The sequence below is a fragment of the Callionymus lyra genome, chromosome 3 (assembly GCF_982586985.1).
Source record: "Callionymus lyra chromosome 3, fCalLyr1.hap1.1, whole genome shotgun sequence".
NCBI classification, from domain to species: domain Eukaryota; kingdom Metazoa; phylum Chordata; class Actinopteri; order Syngnathiformes; family Callionymidae; genus Callionymus; species Callionymus lyra.
The window spans coordinates 25,706-47,500 of record NC_141820.1 but is presented as its reverse complement, the minus strand read 5'-3'; the positions used below and the strand labels follow the sequence as shown (position 1 = coordinate 47,500).

Sequence of the window (21,795 nt, the reverse complement as noted above, 5' to 3'; positions counted from 1 at the left end):
GTGAAACAGTGAACCAAACTGTCCACGTCTGGGCAGTCATCAAAGGAAAGAGAGTCAAACATAGCAGAAAAACTGTCTGCAGTATCGGCTGAGATGACACGCCTCTGAGACCTAACTTTCAAAGGCTTAGGTTCAGGGATGAAGTCCAGGTTAAACGAGACAAGAGAATGAGCACTCAGATGGACATCATGTACAGATACATTAGAAATGTTCAGGCCAAGAGTAAAAACTAAGTCTAAAAGGTAGGTGGACAGTGTGTCTGGACAGTAAACAGACCTGCAACACAAACCATGTATATAAGAAAGTTCAGAGTAGAAGTACTTTCTGAGGAGGCTTCGATCATTTAACATCTGCAAGAAGCTCCTCTTCATGTTCTACCAGTCTGTGGTGGCCAGTGTTCTATGCTGTGGTGTGTTGGGGTGGAAATGTGTCCAAGAGGAGGTCAACAGGTTGATCAGGAGGGCTGGCTCTGTGGTTGGAATGAAACTGGACTCACTGGTGACAGTTGCTGAGACGAGATCATTGAACAAACTACTATATACTATACTATATATATATATATATACACTGTATATATATATATATATATATATCTTTGGGTCCAACGCTCACGTCTTTATTTTCTTTCTCATGTGAAAAACAACAAGGAACCCGATCTACTTCCTTTAAATTCCCTTCAAAATAAAACAGCGGAAGTATATATTAACACAAGGGCGAGAGCCCAGAAGTTCTTTAGAAATGTATATATAAAGAAAAACAACTTCTCTTAAAAAATCAAATCAAAGGTTATTGTTTTATTTAGAAATGTTGATATTTATTCACACATTTCATTATTTAGCCATTAGTTATGTATTTATAATGACGTCATGACTCTCCACCTGCTCATCATAAACAAAGCCCCTCCCCCTCCCCTCCCCCCTCCCCTCCTCCCCCTCGCTTCAGCAGCGGGAGAACTGAGAGGGAGAGGGTTTATTTCCCCTCAGAGATGTCTTGTAGGCTCCGCATTAAGAATAGTCAGTGAAAGACAGAAAAACCTTCATTTTTGGAATGAAAAACTAAACTAAACTCAAGAACCTTTTATTTTAAAACTACTCTTGATGTTTCTCTGTTTGCACGCGACATGATGATATATACACATAATGTAGATCCACAATAAGACCATATTCGTCTGTTTGTAAAGTCGTATAAACACCTAATATTCAATTTAATCAACTAATTATTCGTCTTTATTGAAGAAAAGTGTAGATGTCGTTGACAGAAACATTCGCCTGTCAGGCACAGCCCAGAGAAAATAACAGCACATTGTTCTGCTGTAGCTCGTCGTGTTTTCTTCAAACCTTCAACTCTTTCATTTTCACTCTTTCATTTTCTCTCTTTCATTCCCGCTCTTAACTCTTGTCTCTGGCGTGGATGAGCTGAACCACCGGTGAGTCATTTATTCCTCGTTATTTTCTACCGATTCATCACCAACCCCCCCTTCATCCTTTTTGTCATCCTTCTCTTCATTTCCATCCATCCATTCAGCCATCCAGCCGCCAATACATCCATCTGTCCATCCATCCGTCCATCTGTACATCCATCCCTCCATCCATCCATCCATCCCTCCATCCATCCATCCATCCATCCATCCATCCATCCATCCATCCATCCATCCATCCATCCATCCATCCATCCATCCATCCATCCATCCCTCCCTCCCTCCATCCCTCCATCCATCCATCCCTCCCTCCCTCCCTCCATCCCTCCCTCCATCATCCATCCATCCATCCATCCATCCATCCATCCATCCATCCATCCCTCCATCCATCCATCCATCCATCCATCATCCCTCCATCCATCCATCCATCCATCCATCCATCCATCCATCCATCCATCCATCCATCCATCCATCCATCCATCCATCCATCCATCCATCCATCCCTCCATCCATTCCTCCATCCCTCCATCCCTCCATCCATCCATCCATCCATCCATCCATCTATCCATCCATCCATCATCCCTCCATCCATCATCCCTCCATCATCCCTCCCTCCATCCCTCCGTGTAAAGATGCTGAAGGATGTTCTTCGACGAATCGTTTCTTTCAAACACGACTCTGTTGCGTCACCGACGGATGAGGATTGTTGTCACGACGACATGTTTAATCCACGCAGGATTATCTTCAACCTCATCATGGCGTCGACTGTGGAAACAGACGAACATCCACGACTTGTTGTGTCAGAACCTGCAGGATTGTGATCAGTTTTCGTTGTCGTTTCATTTTCATTAGGATGTCCTTCATTGTTGGACAATAAACCTGTGAATTCAACATAAAAATGACACAAATGTATTTTATCTCAAGTTTCCCTCGAGAGACTCGTTTAAATTCACCTAAAGATTGTGTTTCTAAACAGAAGCAGTTCTTTTGCTTCATGTCGCTTCAAAGACACTTGAAACCATGAAATACGTTCTTTCTTGAAGTGAGACTTAAATTCAGCCAAAAGGAACAAATAGACACATTTCTTTATTTAAAATAATCTAATTACGATTATTTTATTCAATATTGCGACTAAATAGTTGCTGCTTTTTCCTCATATTTGTTGAATGTTTCTCCGAATCAATAAATAATTATATTACAATGTATTTCCTTGTGATTGTATAAAGTAAGTGATAAAAACATTATTAAGATAAAAGGTAATAATAATACATTGAAAGAAAATGTTATTCAGTTACTTTAATTACACTTGTAAACAAACATAATATAAAACTTGAAGACTTGTAAACATTGACATAAATAATAATAAACACATTTATATTTCTTAGTGAGTCAAAAATCACACAAACTTCACAGAAACGATGATCGACTTTATCGTTTCTTTGGTAAAGATCGTTTCTGTTCTTTGATTTAAAGTGATGGACGTTCATCGGCTTCTCTGTCTTCGTATTGATTATCAGAACGATAGGAACGCCTCCTAATGAGTCACATGACCAGAACCATCTGCTACATTGAAACACTTGGAAACATAGATAGTACACAGTTGATACTCTTCACATTTACTGACATTCTTTCTCCAGAGCAACCATGACAACCGACGACACAGAGACCCACGAGAACAAGCCGAGTCAGCAGGAGGTCGTGGTCCAGAATGCGGGTCTGTCTTCTCCGGAGGACGATCATCTGCGTCCACACAACAGCAGCTCCACTGGTCGCGGGTTGTCCCGCCTCTTCTCTTCCTTCCTGAAGCGACGCTCGCAGTTCGAATGTGAGGCGTCAGACCACCTGGTGAAGGATGAGGACGACGCTAAGGCTCCTATTGCTGACCTGGAACCAGAACTCAAGGCAGAAGAAGAGGTGGCCCTTGACTGGCCGTCCGTCAACACTGGAGAAGCAAAGGTCAGTGTCTCTGCTTAGGTCCAGTCCTTTTGTCCACTGACATCCTGTGTTCAGGCTCTGAAAGAAGAGAAGACGTCCAAGCAAGACCTGGAACTAAAAGAAGCAGTAGACCAGAAGAGTCCAGAAGAACTGGAGAGGACAGAGGAGGACAATAAGCAGCAGGAGGAGGAGAAGGAAGGTACAGCAGAGGTTGATACTGTTGGAGAAAAGAAGGAAGAGAAGATGGAGGCCAAGGCTCCTGCAGCTCCACGTCGACCCAAGAAGATGCAGATTAAAGTGACCCTGCTGGACAACACCGTGTACGAGTGCGAGCTGGACGTAAGAAGAAGCAGGAGTCGCTGTCCATACACCATCATGAATGTCAAACTCATGGAACGTTGTCTCTTCAGAAACACACCAAAGGACAGGAGCTGTTTGTGAAGGTCTGTGACCATCTCAATCTGTTGGAAATGGATTATTATGGTCTGGTCTACTGGGAGTCCAGCACCATGAAGGTGAGACTGAAGGTCACTCTGGCTCAACAGGTTCACTGTTTAACTCATGTTTTATTTGACTCTGTTCACAGACTTGGATGGACCTGACCAAGGAAATCCGTAGACAAGTGCAAGGTGAGTGTGTTTGGAGAAGCAGGTGAACACACCTGACCTCCTTCATACCTGGAGTGTTCGCTCTCACAGATGCTGCTCGACGCTCAACATCTTCTCACGGGACATTGTCTCGGCTCCGGGGTGACAGAAATATTGAATAAAAACAAACCAAATTATCTTCTTCACGATCTGAGTCTTAATTCATCAGCGTTCCATGACTGAGGAACAAATGGTTGGAAAAACACTCGCAATCAAAGTCTTCATTCGTGTCCGACAGAAACAAGAGAGATCATATGTAATGACCTTTGAACCCAAAGGAGAATAATGCCACACAGACGTGTTCAACGGATGAAAGAACGCTGGACTTTATTTCAAGTGTCTTCTCATATGTTATGCTGTTGAAAGTGACTTTGGTTGACTTCAGTCCTGCATGTTTGTCACGCCTGACCTCAGCTTCTCTCCTGCAGGCACCAACTACAACTTCACCTTCAACGTTAAGTTCTACCCCCCCGACCCAGCACAGCTGTCTGAAGACATCACCAGGTACTACCTGTGTCTCCAGCTGCGCCAGGACATCCTTCAGTGCCGCCTGCCGTGTTCCTTCGTGACCCTCGCCCTGCTGGGCTCGTACGCCCTCCAGTCCGAGGTGGGCGAATTCGACCCCGAGGTTCACGGCCCAGAATACGCTAAAGAGATCAAACTGGCTCAAGGTCAGACCAAGGAGCTGGAGGAGAAGATGATCGAGCTGCACCGAACATACAGGTCAGATCTTCATCAAAACTGTGTCTGAAAGTATGAAAGTGATCCAAATATTTGCTTCTAAACATGTTTGTATTTTTGATCATAATGTCAAATAATCACTTGTTTAATCAGAGTCAGCTCCAGAAGCTCACTGGTCCAGAGGCTGAACATCTCGTCGTAAATCTGTCGACTTGCTTCTTCACAGCAGCACCTGATAAAAGTCTCAATAACTTCATGAACATAAACATAAACACAGAACTGCTGTTTTGATCCTGTTTCTTAACCATATATTATCAACGTATGTTGATTCCTCGACATCTCTGAACATTTGTCTCTTGAACGTCTTCTCCTCCAGGTCTATGAGTCCTGCTCAGGCTGACTTGATGTTTTTGGAGAACGCTAAGAAACTGTCCATGTATGGAGTGGACTTGCACCAGGCCAAGGTCAGTTATGCTATTAATATTATAACATTACATTTTATAATAGGAATATCCTAATGACCTATATTATTTCATATTATTATTCTATTCTATTCTGTTATTTCAAGTGTCAAATCATAAGTAAGTAAGTAATAGTTGTTTGTAAAGATATTTCTAGACTACGCTTTAACAATAAAAAGTTTCTTGAAGGAGTCAGTAGATCATCAAACACAGATGTTTCTTGAAGGAGTCAGTAGATCATCAAACACAGATGTTTCTTGAAGGAGTCAGTAGATCATCAAACACAGATGTTTCTTGAAGGAGTCAGTAGATCATTAAACACAGATGTTTCTTGAAGGAGTCAGTAGATCATCAAACACAGATGTTTCTTGAAGGAGTCAGTAGATCATCAAACATAGATGTTTCTTGAAGGAGTCAGTAGATCATCAAACACAGATGTTTCTTGAAGGAGTCAGTAGATCATCAAACACAGATGTTTCTTGAAGGAGTCAGTAGATCATTAAACACAGATGTTTCTTGAAGGAGTCAGTAGATCATCAAACACAGATGTTTCTTGAAGGAGTCAGTAGATCATCAAACACAGATGTTTCTTGAAGGAGTCAGTAGATCATCAAACACAGATGTTTCTTAAAGGAGTCAGTAGATCATCAAACACAGATGTTTTTTGAAGTAGTCAGTAGATCATCAAACACACAGATGTTTCTTGAAGGAGTCAGTAGATCATCAAACACAGATGTTTCTTGAAGGAGTCAGTAGATCATCAAACACAGATGTTTCTTGAAGGAGTCAGTAGATCATCAAACACAGATGTTTCTTGAAAGAGTCAGTAGATCATCAAACACAGATGTTTCTTGAAGGAGTCAGTAGATCATCAAACACAGATGTTTCTTGAAGGAGTCAGTAGATCATCAAACACAGATGTTTCTTGAAGGAGTCAGTAGATCATCAAACACAGATGTTTCTTGAAGGAGTCAGTAGATCATCAAACACAGATGTTTCTTGAAGGAGTCAGTAGATCATCAAACACAGAGATGGTTCCAAAGCTTAGGAGCAACAGTCTGGAAGGATTTCTCTCCTCTGGTCCTGAAGTTCAGGAACCATCAGTAGATTCTGATAACCCACAGACCTCAGAGCCCGAGCTGGGGTGTAAGTCTGGATCAGATCATGAAGGTCTGACCATGAATAGATCTGAAAGTTAGAACCAGAATTTTAAAATGATCCTGAAAGAAACTAGTGAAGAGTTTGAATCAACTGCAGGCGAGACAGTTCCTGCTTGTTTAGACATGAAAACAAACTGTTACAATAGTGTAAACGACACAAACAAATGATAAGATCATGTTGTGACATCATTTAAGTTTATTTTATCACTTTAACAGTTTGTCAGTTTTGTTCAGTGTTAACTCGAGACATTTGTCAAACACCAGGTTTCTCAGTTTGACTGACATAAGTCACTCAAGTACTGACTGAAGAAAGTGTAAACTCAGTTGTAGTTGACGATGTTAGAGAAAAGAATCAACAAAGAGTGAATCACAGTGTGACAATAGAAAAACTTCCTTTTAGAAGAAAACTGGAGCAGAACTCAGTTTTGACGGCCTCTAAATTCTACTGGAGTCAATGTGAAGACAGCACAGGAGAAATATCTCTTAGTCTTAGTCTTAGTCAGGACACTAGCTGCAGATTCTGAGAGATTTTCTAGAACATCCTGACAGAAGAGAGTTACAATAGTCTGGAGGTAACAAAAGCATGGGTGAGCTCTGTGTGTGGTGTTCCCTAGTTAGTGAGAACCTCTGAATCAAGAGATAGAACTATAGTTAGTGAGAACCTCTGGATCAAGAGATTGAACTATAGTTAGTGAGAACCTCTGGATCAAGAAATGGAACTATAGTTAGTGAGAATCTCTGGATCAAGAGATAGAACTATAGTTAGTGAGAACCTCTGGATTAAGAGATAGAACTATAGTTAGTGAGAACCTCTGGATCAAGAGATAGAACTATAGTTAGTGAGAACCTCTGGATCAAGAGATATAACTATTGTTAGTGAGAACCTCTGGATCAAGAGATAGAACTATAGTTAGTGAGAACCTCTGGATCAAGAGATAGAACTGTAGTTAATGAGAACCTCTGGATCAAGAGATTCTTCCGTCTAATGACATTTTCTTCTGTTGTTTTCTTGACCTGAACTCACTCAGATTGAGAAAGGGTTAACTAACCCGTCAGATTAATTTCTATAAGAATATGACCTTGGATGTGATGGTGAAGGTCACAGTTTGACTTCATGACTGTTGTTAGGATCTGGACGGCGTGGACATCATGCTGGGCGTCTGCTCTGGTGGACTCATGGTGTATAAAGATAAACTGAGGATCAACCGGTTCCCTTGGCCCAAAGTCCTGAAGGTGTCGTATAAGAGGAGCAGCTTCTTCATCAAAGTGCGACCTTCAGAGGTGACACCTGGACTCCTGCTCCTCTTCCTGATTATTGTTTATTCATTTGAAGAGAGAAGATGTTTCTGGTTACATTGTTGTGTAGCTTAGATCCAACACAAACATCTCATTAAAGTCTTTCTCTCGCAGGTTGAACAGTATGAAAGTGCCATCGGATTCAAACTACCGAACTATAAGGCAGCTAAGAAGTTGTGGAAAGTGTGTGTGGAGCATCACACCTTCTTCAGGTACACACTTGTGTTTCTGTTTCACACAGTAACCAACCTTTCACACACAATGATCACAAGACACACGCAATGATCACATGACTCACATAAGGATCACATGACTCACATAATGATCACATGACTCACACAATGATCACATGACTCACATAATGATCCCATGACTCACACAATGATCACATGACTCACATAATGATCCCATGACTCAGATAATGATCACATGACTCACATAATGATCTATGACTCACATAATCATCACATGACTCACATAATGATCACATGACTCACATAATGATCACATGACTCACACAATGATCACATGACTCACATAATGATCCCATGACTCAGATAATGATCACATGACTCACATTATCATCACATGACTCACATTGTGATCACATGACTCACATTATGATCACATGACTCAAATAATGATAACATGGCTCACATAATCATCACATGACTCACATAATCATCACATGACTCACATAATGATCACATGACTCACATAATGTTCACATGACTCAGATAATGATCACATGACTCACATAATCATCCCATGACTCACATAATGATAACATGACTCACATAATGATCCCATGACTCAGATAATGATCACATGAATCACAAAATCATCACAAGACTCACATAATGGTCACATGACTCACATAAGGATCACATGACCCACATAATGATCACATGACTCACATAATGATCACATGACTCACATAATGATCTATGACTCACATAATCATCACATGACTCACATAATGTTCACATGAGTCACATAATGATTACATGACTCACATAATGATCACATGACTCACATAATGTTCTCATGACTCACATAATGATCACATGACTCACATAATGATCTATGACTCACGTAATGATCACATGACTCACATAATGATCACATGACTCACATAATGATCTATGACTCACATAATGATCACATGACTCACATAATGATCACATGACTCACATAATGATCAAATGACTCACATAATGATCACATGACTCACATAATGATCACATGACTCACATAATGATCTATGACTCACATAATGATCACATCACTCACATAATGATCACATCACTCACATAATGATCACATGACTCACATAATGATCACATGACTCACATAATGATCTATGACTCACATAATGATCACATGACTCACATAATGATCACATGACTCACATAATGATCTATGACTCACATAATGATCACATGACTCACATAATGATCTATGACTCACATAATGATCACATCACTCACATAATGATCACATCACTCACATAATGATCACATGACTCACATAATGATCACATGACTCACATAATGATCTATGACTCACATAATGATCACATCACTCACATAATGATCACATCACTCACATAATGATCTATGACTCACATAATGATCACATGACTCACATAATGATCACATGACTCACATAATGATCACATGACTCACATAATGATCTATGACTCACATAATGATCACATGACTCACATAATGATCACATGACTCACATAATGATCTATGACTCACATAATGATCACATGACTCACATAATGATCACATGACTCACATAATGATCTATGACTCACATAATGATCACATGACTCACATAATCATCACATGACTCACATTGTGATCACATGACTCACATTATGATCACATGACTCAAATAATGATAACATGGCTCACATAATCATCACATGACTCACATAATCATCACATGAGTCACATAATGATCACATGACTCACATAATGTTCACATGACTCAGATAATGATCACATGACTCACATAATCATCCCATGACTCACATAATGATAACATGACTCACATAATGATCCCATGACTCAGATAATGATCACATGAATCACATAATCATCACAAGACTCACATAATGGTCACATGACTCACATAAGGATCACATGACCCACATAATGATCACATGACTCACATAATGATCACATGACTCACATAATGATCTATGACTCACATAATCATCACATGACTCACATAATGTTCACATGAGTCACATAATGATTACATGACTCACATAATGATCACATGACTCACATAATGTTCTCATGACTCACATAATGATCACATGACTCACATAATGATCTATGACTCACGTAATGATCACATGACTCACATAATGATCACATGACTCACATAATGATCTATGACTCACATAATGATCACATGACTCACATAATGATCACATGACTCACATAATGATCACATGACTCACATAATGATCACATGACTCACATAATGATCACATGACTCACATAATGATCTATGACTCACATAATGATCACATCACTCACATAATGATCACATGACTCACATAATGATCACATGACTCACATAATGATCACATGACTCACATAATGATCTATGACTCACATAATGATCACATGACTCACATAATGATCACATGACTCACATAATGATCACATGACTCACATAATGATCACATGACTCACATAATGATCTATGACTCACATAATGATCACATGACTCACATAATGATCACATGACTCACATAATGTTCACATGACTCACATAATGATCTATGACTCACATAATGATCACATGACTCACATAATGATCACATGACTCACATAATGATCTATGACTCACATAATGATCACATGACTCACATAATGATCACATGACTCACATAATGATCACATGACTCACATAATGATCTATGACTCACATAATGATCACATGACTCACATAATGATCACATGACTCATGACGAGTAAGGGTCATACATACCACATGCAAAACACAAACTTGTGTAAGATTGTATATAAATCACAGATAAATAAATATACTTTATTAACTGAAGTCAAAGTTCACTAACTCAATGAAACATGTCTGCAGACTCAACTCCACAGACATGGCCACGACTCCTCGGAAGTTTCTGGCCTTGGGCTCAAAGTTTCGCTTCAGTGGACGAACTGAAGCTCAGAGCCGACAGGCCAGTTCTCTGATCCACAGACCAGCTCCCTCGTTCCACCGCTCGTCCACCAAGAGGAACTCCAGCAGCATGGATGGAGGTAAAGTGATCACCTGGTCAATCATTAACTCAAGTCTGGGTCCACATGATGACGGTTATCATCATGTGGTTAATCTGTGGTTGACTAACCATTGTGTGGTTAATCTGTGGTTAACTAACCATTGTGTGGTTAATCTGTGGTTGACTAACCATTGTGTGGTTGACTAACCGTTTTGTGGTTAATCTGTGGTTGACTAACCATTGTGTGGTTGACTAACCATTGTGTGGTTAATCTGTGGTTGACTAACCATTGTGTGGTTGACTAACCGTTGTGTGGTTAATCTGTGGTTGACTAACCATTGTGTGGTTGACTAACCGTTGTGTGGTTAATCTGTGGTTGACTAACCATTGTGTGGTTGACTAACCGTTGTGTGGCTAATCTGTGGTTGACTAACCATTGTGTGGTTGACTAACCGTTGTGTGGTTAATCTGTGGTTGACTAACCATTGTGTGGTTAATCTGTGGTTGACTAACCGTTGTGTGGTTAATCTGTGGTTGACTAACTGTCGTGTGGTTAATCTGTGGTTGACTATCCATTGTGTGGTTAATCTGTGGTTGACTAACCATTGTGTGGTTAACTAACCATTGTGTGGTTAATCTGTGGTTGACTAACCATCGTGTGGTTAATCTGTGGTTGACTAACCATCATGTGGTTAATCTGTGGTTGACTTACCATCATGTGGTTACGTAAGTGCGTGTATGTTATTGTACTTGCGTGTTTGCATAAAAAAACAAAAGTTGACGTAATGGTTTGAATCAATAAATGGTTTGAATCAATAAATGGTTTGAATCAATAAATGGTTTGAATCAATAAATGGTTTGAATCAATAAATGGTTTCAATCAATAAATGGTTTCAATCAATACAACTGTAATCGTTCACCTTTCTCTCCTGAAAATGATCAAGTTAACGAGTTAGTGACGCTGAAGTTGACTGAGGAGGTCACAGCGCCACCCACTGGTGTGGACGTGTCATTACACATGACTTCTCACCCACTGTTTGTTGTTCTCAGCCCTGATGTCGACGCCCGACAACAGGTCCGGTCGCCCCGTCAGCGCCCCCCTCTGGTGTGGACGTGTCAGCGCCCCCCTCATGTCGCACACTGCAGCTGACATGACTCCGCCCCCTTTTCTGCGGAGCTTCCAGCGCCACCATGACATCACGGCGCTCCGGAGCAAGATGAAGGAGGAGCAGAAGGTCCAGTCACTCAAGAACCAAAGTCCTGCTGCGGACGTGAAGGTAAGACCTGGTGCTTCGGTCTGGAGGTCAGAGGTCACCAGAGGTCACTTCTTGTGAGACTTGAGGATCCATTTTACCTTGATTTTTGTTCTTTGATGTTTTTGTTGTTTCATTGGGATTTTTGTCCAATTTATATAATCATGAATAAAAAAATTAAAGGCCACAGAATATTAAGATGTATTTATTGATATTATAGAATATATATAGAATCTATTTTCATTATTATTATAGAAAATATTTATTGTTATTGTTATAGAATAAATATTGATAATATTGTGTAATATATATTGTTATTATTATAGAATATATATTGTTATTATTATATAATAAATATAGTTATTATTATAGAATATATATTGTTATTATTATAGAAAATATTTATTGTTATTATTATAGAATAAATATTGATATTATTATAGAATATATATTGTTATTATTATAAAATAAATATAGTTATTATTATAGAATATATATTGTTATTATTATAGAATTAATATTATTATTACAGAATAAATATTGTTGTCGTTACAGAATATATATTGTTATTATTATAGATCATAAATATTGTTATTATTAAAGAATTTATATTGTTATTATTATAGAATTTATATTGTTATTATTATAGAATATATATTGTTATTATTATAGAATTTATATTGTTATTATTATAGAATAAATAGTATTATTATAGATCATAAATATTGTTAGTTACAGAATAAACATTGTTATTATTATAGAATTTATATTGTTATTATTATAGAATATATATTGTTATTATTATAGAATTTATATTGTTATTATTATAGAAAACTATTGAAGACATGGTTGCTGCTGTGTTTGACGTCCTCGTGTCTCCAGGTGTCGAGGAACGAAGGCCGACAGGTGCTGAAGGAGAGAGAGAGTCAGGTGTGTGAGTGTGTGTTCGTCATGTCGTTCACTGGTGTGTAACTGGTGTGTAACTGGTGTGTAACTGGTGTGTAACTGGTGTGTAACATGGTTGTGTCTTCTTGTGGTGGACGTCTCTCAGGACAAGACGAGGACAGAGGTGATGAGAGTGAGGAAGGTCAGAGTTGTCGTGTGATTCTTCTGCTCGTCTGTATGTTCACACGCATGTTTGTTCCACGAGCGACACGTTCAGGTGTAGGTGCAGGTGTAGAAACACCTGGAGGTGTAGAAACACCTGCAGGTGTAGAAACAACTGAAGGTGTAGAAACACCTCAGTGTCGTCCAATATGAACCTTTCTTTGATATTTTAATTCCAATCATTCAAAAGGATTCAATATTCCATATTGAACCGCAAATCTTTTCAATCCAACATGTTGGTCGAACAGTCCAGACATGACTAACAGAACCGAGTCTTTTCAATCCAACATGTTGGTCGAACAGTGAGTCCAAACATGACTAACAGAACCGAGTCTTTTCAATCCAACATGTTGGTCGAACAGTCCAGACATGACTAACAGAACCGAGTCTTTTCAATCCAACATGTTGGTCGAACAGTCCAGACATGACTAACAGAACCGAGTCTTTTCAATCCAACATGTTGGTCGAACAGTGAGTCCAAACATGACTAACAGAACCGAGTCTTTTCAATCCAACATGTTGGTCGAACAGTGAGTCCAGACATGACTAACAGAACCGAGTCTTTTCAATCCAACATGTTGGTCGAACAGTGAGTCCAGACATGACTAACAGAACCGAGTCTTTTCAATCCAACATGTTGGTCGAACAGTGAGTCCAGACATGACTAACAGAACCGAGTCTTTTCAATCCAACATGTTGGTCGAACAGTGAGTCCAGACATGACTAACAGAACCGAGTCTTTTCAATCCAACATGTTGGTCGAACAGTGAGTCCAGACATGACTAACAGAACCGAGTCTTTTCAATCCAACATGTTGGTCGAACAGTGAGTCCAAACATGACTAACAGAACCGAGTCTTTTCAATCCAACATGTTGGTCGAACAGTGAGTCCAAACATGACTAACAGAACCGAGTCTTTTCAATCCAACATGTTGGTCGAACAGTGAGTCCAAACATGACTAACAGAACCAAGTCTTTTCAATCCAACATGTTGGTCGAACAGTGAGTCCAGACATGACTAACAGAACCGAGTCTTTTCAATCCAACATGTTGGTCGAACAGTGAGTCCAAACATGACAAACAGAACCGAGTCTTTTCAATCCAACATGTTGGTCGAACAGTGAGTCCAAACATGAATAACAGAACCGAGTCTTTTCAATCCAACATGTTGGTTGAACAGTGAGTCCAAACATGACAAACAGAACCGAGTCTTTTCAATCCAACATGTTGGTCGAACAGTGAGTCCAGACATGACTAACAGAACCGAGTCTTTTCAATCCAACATGTTGGTCGAACAGTGAGTCCAAACATGACAAACAGAACCGAGTCTTTTCAATCCAACATGTTGGTCGAACAGTGAGTCCAAACATGACTAACAGAACCGAGTCTTTTCAATCCAACATGTTGGTCGAACAGTGAGTCCAAACATGACTAACAGAACCGAGTCTTTTCAATCCAACATGTTGGTCGAACAGTGAGTCCAAACATGAATAACAGAACCGAGTCTTTTCAATCCACATGTCGACACGTCTCTCGCATGATTCACTTCATAACATCGTCAATGACTTTCTCCGATTTTAGTGTCAAATGTTTAGAACTTGAATGTTTTTCTTCCACAGAAAAGAACAAAGAAACTCGAGGGAGAAACTATTTATGTCAGACATTCAAACCTTATGTTCGAGGTTCGTATTCTTGACTCGTGTCTCTTTTCAGCTTCAAGCTCTGGCTTTTTCCATCTTCCTGTCTGACTCGCATGCAAGTACTTAGTGTGTCCCTGTCTGCCTGTCTGTCACTCTACCTGTCTGTCACTCAACCTGTCTGTCACTCTACCTGTCTGTCACTCTACCTGTCTGTCACTCGACCTGTCTGTCACTCGACCTGTCTGTCACTCAACCTGTCTGTCACTCAACCTGTCTGTCACTCTACCTGTCTGTCACTCTATCTGTCTGTCACTCTACCTGTCTGTCATTCGACCTGTCTAACACTCGACCTGTCTGTCACTTGACCTGTCTGTCACTCTATCTGTCTGTCACTCTACCTGTCTGTCACTCAACCTCTCTGTCACTCAACCTGTCTGTCACTCAACCTGTCTGTCACTCTACCTGTCTGTCACTCTATCTGTCTGTCACTCAAGCTGTCTGTCACTCAACCTGTCCTTGTCTGTCCCACTACACAAGTGACGACAACAACAATAAACACGTCTGATAGTACGACACAATCTCTGCTACACAAGTGACGACAACAACAATAAACACGTCTGATAGTATGACACAATCTCTGCTACACAAGTGACGACAACAACAATAAACACGTCTGATAGTACGACACAATCTCTGCTACACAAGTGACGACAACAACAATAAACACGTCTGATAGTATGACACAATCTCTGCTACACAAGTGACGACAACAACAATAAACACGTCTGATAGTACGACACAATCTCTGCTACACAAGTGACGACAACAACAATAAACACGTCTGATAGTACGACACAATCTCTGCTACACAAGTGACGACAACAACAATAAACACGTCTGATAGTACGACACAATCTCTGCTACACAAGTGACGACAACAACAATAAACACGTCTGATAGTACGACACAATCTCTGCTACACAAGTGACGACAACAACAATAAACACGTCTGATAGTACGACACAATCTCTGCTACACAAGTGACGACAACAACAATAAACACGTCTGATAGTACGACACAATCTCTGCTACACAAGTGACGACAACAACAATAAACACGTCTGATAGTATGACACAATCTCTGCTACACAAGTGACGACAACAACAATAAACACATCTGATCGACAGTCATAGACCTCGATTGTGTTTGAATATTCATTCAATAGTTTCTGTTCCTTCATTCGTGCTGTGAGTGAACGTCAGCAGTCGTGTCTCTGAGTGTCTGTGCTTCTCAGGACATGGACAAAACCCAGACGGAGATCATGCGTCACCACACCAGCATCAGTGAACTCAAGAGGAGCTTCATGGAGTCTCTTCCTGACCCTCGACCCAACGAGTGGGACAAACGTCTGTCCACCAACTCACCCTTCCGTTCCGTCAACGGTCAGCAGGCGGTGAGTCTCCCCTCAACCTCATGACCTGGATGACCTCTGTTCTGGTCTTCAACGAGACCACCTCACAGCTGGAAGGTTGCAGGTGTTGACAGGTGGAGGATTTGATTGACTATTGTATCGTAGAAGCAGGTGTTGGAGGATCAGGAGGGTTGACCACGAATATACGTTTGCATTAAAAAAGTATTGCACTGGTCAACAGAGTAGACACGTGGGGGAAGAAAGTCCAGAGAGTCCGAGTGTTGCCATCATTGGAAGTGAGTTGACGAAGTCCCTGCAGTGGAGGATGTTGTGTTGATGCACTTCCTGGTGAACAGTTGGATACGTTTTTTTATTTGTGCTTTTTTTTTATAATTTCCTGGGACTCCTGTGTTTGTCTCTATGTAGACTTGACCATTAAGTGTTTTGTTTTGATTTCTCAAGTTCTTTGTGACCCTGGTCTAGAAAGATCTTATACAAATAACTAGTACTCAGTTACTCTCTTTTCTTGGAGAGCCTTTCCAGTTGAGCGTTGAGCTGAACCAGGTGTTGGTGAAGGAAGAGTTCGTCCAGCAGAGGTTCAAGAGCATTGTTGTCATGTGACACCAGGTCAGCAGAAGTAGCAGCTTGTTGATGCTAAAAGTTCAATGGTGAGACTTTCTTGAACTGTAAAGTGTCTTGAGATGATAAGAGGCTTTGAATTGAATTCATATGGTTAGAGATTAATTGAACTAGAACTACAGCAGCAAACTTGATCAAGGATGAAAGGCTGTAGAAATCAATGTATTTCTGCAAATGAAAACTGTCGAGGCATCAGATGAACTGAGGAGAGCGAGTCCATGTTGAATAATATTGGAAGAGACTATCACAGGGTACAAAAGTGATCTGTTCATCCACTGGTGAGACTATCACAGGGTACAAAAGTGATCTGTTCATCCACTGGTGAGACTATCACAGGGTACAAAAGTGATCTGTTCATCCACTGGTGAGACTATCACAGGGTACAAAAGTGATCTGTTCATCCATTGGTGAGACTATCACAGGGTACAAAAGTGATCTGTTCATCCATTGGTGAGACTATCACAGGGTACAAAAGGGATCTGTTCATCCATTGGTGAGACTATCACAGGGTACAAAAGGGATCTGTTCATCCATTGGTGAGGTATCCATCTTCCATCAACAGATTTTTATTAATAGCAAGTTTAAGTCTAGTTGTTGTTGTGGTTCACTAAATATTGGACCTGATAGAACCAGAGCTTTGTATGATTTACAAAGATTAAATTTGATGATTGATGGTTTATTTACATTTTTAGTTTAAACTTGCTCTAAACTACCAGTGTAGAACCTGAGGTCAAGATAAAACCATCACTGTGGAAGAAAAACTGCCTCTTGTAGGTAGAAACCTTGAAAGTACCAGACTCCGGCAGACAGTCTCCTTCACAACTGATCAGTCATCAGCCAACTGATCATTTAGAAATGTGTATATTACTATAATACAGCAAAGAGGACTCAAGTGTGGGGAGGAGATACAGAAGACATGCCACTCTCAACCAAGCCAGAGGGCCCAGGCCCAGCACATCCGGATTCAGAAGTCAAACCGAATCCCAGACCAGGCAGGTAGTTAAATCACCGACGCCAGCCATGACCCTGAACCCTGACGAAAGGGCTGGCCAAACCCAAGCGGCCCACAGGGGCAAGTAGTAGCAAGAAGATGGCGCAAAGAGGGAAGGCACCAGGAGCAGGCGCCATGAGGTGGGGAGCCGGAGTGCCAACTGCCCAAGGACAGCCAGCGAACCAGCCAGAGGACAGATTATCTGGGCTAGCCAGTGCCCCAGAAGACCCCCCGCCCCCCACACCACAAGACAGAGGACCATAGGAAGACAGGCCAGAGCGTTAGCTCCCACAGCAGCAGCGGTCCAGACCGAACGCGCCCCACACTACCACGGCCAACAGCAGTGCGACCAAGTATAAGTGGTGACCACGAGTCACTCTCTGAACCAACACATGCAGTGATTCAAGCTCAAGTGAATGAATAAATAAATAATCTTTCAAATCTTCTGGTTTTAGATCATGTGAACTTTTTCAAGTTTTCCACTCGATGTTCGTTGTCTTAATGATGTGAGTTTGTTGGACTGTCTAAGTAACTCGATTACATTGAAGGTCTTCAGCAGTGAAAATGATGTACTTTGTCCTTTAAATTTTCCGCAAACCAACATTATTGTTATTATAATTCTTGATTATTCTTGATAATTATTCTTGTCTTTTTCTGCTGCGGGGGCTGCAGCTTCAGTAGGAGGCCAAGACTTCCCTAGCCCCAGCTTCTTGGTCCAGCTCTCCCTGGGGGACCACAAGCGTTCCCAGACCAGCTGAGAGACGTAGTCTCTCCAGCGTGTCCTGGGTCTGCCCCGTGGTCGCTTAACGGTGCGACATGAACACCTTACCAGGGTTCGGTCTGGAGGCGTCCTAATCAGATTTTAGCAGTTTTACTCTGAGTCTCCCCCCGATGACCTTGCTTCTCACCCTCTCTCTAAGAGAGTCCAGAGAAAGAGAAATCTTATTTTTGCCTCTTGCACCAACGATGATGTTCTTACGGTCACTTACCACTGTTCATGACCATAGGTGAGGTTAGAAAGAAGGATCGACAAGTATACATAGAGCTTTGCCTTTTGGCTCAGCTCTCTCTTCACTACCACAGATCGGTGCATCGTCATAACTGTTGACTCTGCCCCAATCTGTCGATCTCTCGCTCCATTCTTCGACTATCTGACGGACTTTGCTTTCCAGGACCCCTAAAAACAGGCGCTTACCATCAAACCCCACCCCCTGGGCCTGGGCAGGGGAAACTCTTATTAGTATTTTTCTTCACAAGGGCTGTTTGAGCTACTCTTTGACCCGTTTGCCTTGGGTGACCCTACCAGACAACATACTGTTGCTCCAAGGAAAACTGGGATCCACAAACCCCTCTACCACGTTAAGGTGGTAGCTCAAGGAAGAGAAGATTTATATTGTGTTTCAGAAAATAAAGTTTAGGATAAAAAAAAAAACAACAACCATAAAACGTCATCATTTGAGACTTAGTTATCGTCAATTTTGGTCAAAGAATCTAGTGGGTCTGGCTGGTCATCGTGTCCATATTAGTCTCGATGCTTTTGTCCAACATTAGACCATGAACCTCTAGTTCACACTTATGGGTCCAAAACCTGCCTTATGACCTCTGACCTTCTTCCTAAGTGATGTTAGAAAACCTTCCTAAAGAAGTGGAACGTTTCTTCACAGCCGCCCGAGAGCCTGGAAGAGTCCGGAGCGTTGAGTGCACAGACCGTCACGTCCGAGACCATCAGCACCACCACCACCACACAGATCACCAAGGTCAGACTTCAAAGTCAAAGTCCCTTTCAAAGCTTCTTCAAGGTCACACCTCATGTAGACAAAACATATTTTAATGGATAAAAACCTTCTACAGCTCAAGCTCGTAGTTTCCCATACATGTCATCATCTGGTTCCAAACAGGCTCTGCAGACAATGTGCTCCTTAGAGTTCCTAAGAGTTCCTAAGAGTTCCTGAGAGTTCCTGAGAGTTCCTAAGAGTTCCTAAGAGTTCCTGAGAGTTCCTGAGAGTTCCTTAGAGTTCCTAAGAGTTCCTGAGAGTTCCTAAGAGTTCCTGAGAGTTCTGCTCCTCAATGCTGGTGTCAGCGTGAGGAAGCTTGATGGATCAGAATAAAACCTCATGAATGTTTCAAGACGACAGAAAAAAAACTGTCCAAAGGGAATAAAAACAGGAGTATTTGATTTGTTTTACATGATAAACATTTAATGATGAATAATTGATTGATTGATAAACTGATCAATCAATGGATGGATGATAGATGGGTGTATTGACGGATATATTGACTGACATCTCTGCTCTGGTGCTGTAGACGGTCAAAGGAGGCATTTCTGAGACTCGTATTGAGAAGAGAATCATCATCACTGGAGACACTGAGATCGATCATGACAAGGTCAAAGTTCAAAGGTTGATTCTCCACATGTGTGATGTTAAAGATGTTTTTGGTTCAAACCTCCAGGCTCTGGCTCAGGCCATCAGAGAAGCTAAAGAGCAACATCCCGACATGTCGGTCACTAAAGTGGTTGTTCACCAGGAAACTGAAATCTCTCCGGAATAAAGGGTGAGTCAACACAACTGTTGTGTAGACGTGTGTGTGTCTTTGGTCCTGTTTGCATTTGAACAACCAAACGTCTGAAGTGACATCTGTCCATCACAGCATTGACACACACGCGTAAACACACACACACACACGTTTGTACAGCTTCAGTCTTGTTTTGTATCAAAAAAAGTATTTTATTGTCTTTTATTATCTTCTGTGCTTCAGATCCGTCGACATCATGAAGACCTTCCGTGAAGAATCAGAAAAATAATCTTTCCTTGTCTCGTCAATCTGCCGAACAACAAAGTTTTCTAAAGGCGAGAAAAATCAGGCCTTTTGTTTATTTTTATACAACTTTCATACCAGAACTGCTCGTTTTCTACATCGTGGTCTAAAGTGCACGACGTGATTCTTCTCCTTTAATCTTGATGTGAACCAAATATTCTATTTTCCTCAAAGTTGTCCTTTGATCCTGTTGTTAAACTTTCTTCAGCCCTTTGTGTGCGTTTGTTGTTTTTCAAACAGTATTTTAGATTCTTTTTGACTTTGTGACACAGTTTCATTAGATTAAACTTTGTATGTTTCATTTCATTAAACACAAACATGTAGAAGTCAATCAATCAAACACAAACATGGAGACAACAATCAAACACAGATGTTTCTGGAAAGAGTCAGTAGATCATCAAACACAGATGTTTCTTGAAGGAGTCAGTAGATCATCAAACACAGATGTTTCTTGAAGGAGTCAGTAGATCATTAAACACAGATGTTTCTTGAAGGAGTCAGTAGATCATCAAACACAGATGTTTCTTGAAGGAGTCAGTAGATCATTAAACACAGATGTTTCTTGAAGGAGTCAGTAGATCATCAAACACAGATGTTTCTTGAAGGAGTCAGTAGATCATCAAACAAATATGTTTCTTGAAGGAGTCAGTAGATCATCAAACACAGATGTTTCTTGAAGGAGTCAGTAGATCATCAAACAAATATGTTTCTTGAAGGAGTCAGTAGATCATCAAACACAGATGTTTCTTGAAGGAGTCAGTAGATCATCAAACACAGATGTTTCTTGAAGGAGTCAGTAGATCATCAAACACAGATGTTTCTTGAAGGAGTCAGTAGATCATCAAACACAGATGTTTCTTGAAGGAGTCAGTAGATCATCAAACACAGATGTTTCTCGAAGGAGTCAGTAGATCATCAAACACAGATGTTTCTCGAAGGAGTCAGTAGATCATCAAACACAGATGTTTCTTGAAGGAGTCAGTAGATCATCAAACACAGATGTTTCTTGAAGGAGTCAGTAGATCATCAAACACAGATGTTTCTCGAAGGAGTCAGTAGATCATCAAACACAGATGT

The 21,795-nt window shown here is 40.7% G+C and overlaps 1 protein-coding gene across 5 annotated transcripts; it reads left to right on the top strand.

Moving 5' to 3' along the window:
* Window positions 1-1,330: 1,330 nt before the first annotated feature.
* On the top strand, window positions 1,331-20,931 carry LOC148082947 (protein 4.1-like). Of its 5 annotated transcripts, none has more exons than XM_087786086.1 (19): window positions 1,331-1,426; window positions 3,055-3,373; window positions 3,428-3,691; window positions 3,763-3,867; window positions 3,939-3,981; window positions 4,428-4,722; window positions 5,057-5,144; window positions 7,430-7,582; window positions 7,712-7,809; window positions 10,724-10,899; window positions 11,910-12,136; window positions 12,995-13,042; window positions 13,164-13,181; window positions 14,839-14,901; window positions 16,155-16,313; window positions 19,566-19,658; window positions 20,206-20,286; window positions 20,353-20,454; window positions 20,659-20,931. In XM_087786086.1, the coding sequence occupies exons 2-18, from the start codon at window positions 3,062-3,064 to the stop codon at window positions 20,449-20,451; spliced, it is 2,322 nt and encodes a 773-aa protein (XP_087642212.1). In that variant the 5' UTR covers window positions 1,331-1,426; window positions 3,055-3,061; the 3' UTR covers window positions 20,452-20,454; window positions 20,659-20,931. The 5 variants fall into 5 exon arrangements, with proteins under 5 accessions (XP_087642212.1, XP_087642211.1, XP_087642214.1 ...); XM_087786085.1 differs by having other exon boundaries at window positions 13,164-13,199; XM_087786088.1 differs by lacking the exon at window positions 13,164-13,181 and having other exon boundaries at window positions 12,995-13,018.
* The last annotated feature ends 864 nt before the right edge of the window (window positions 20,932-21,795 follow it).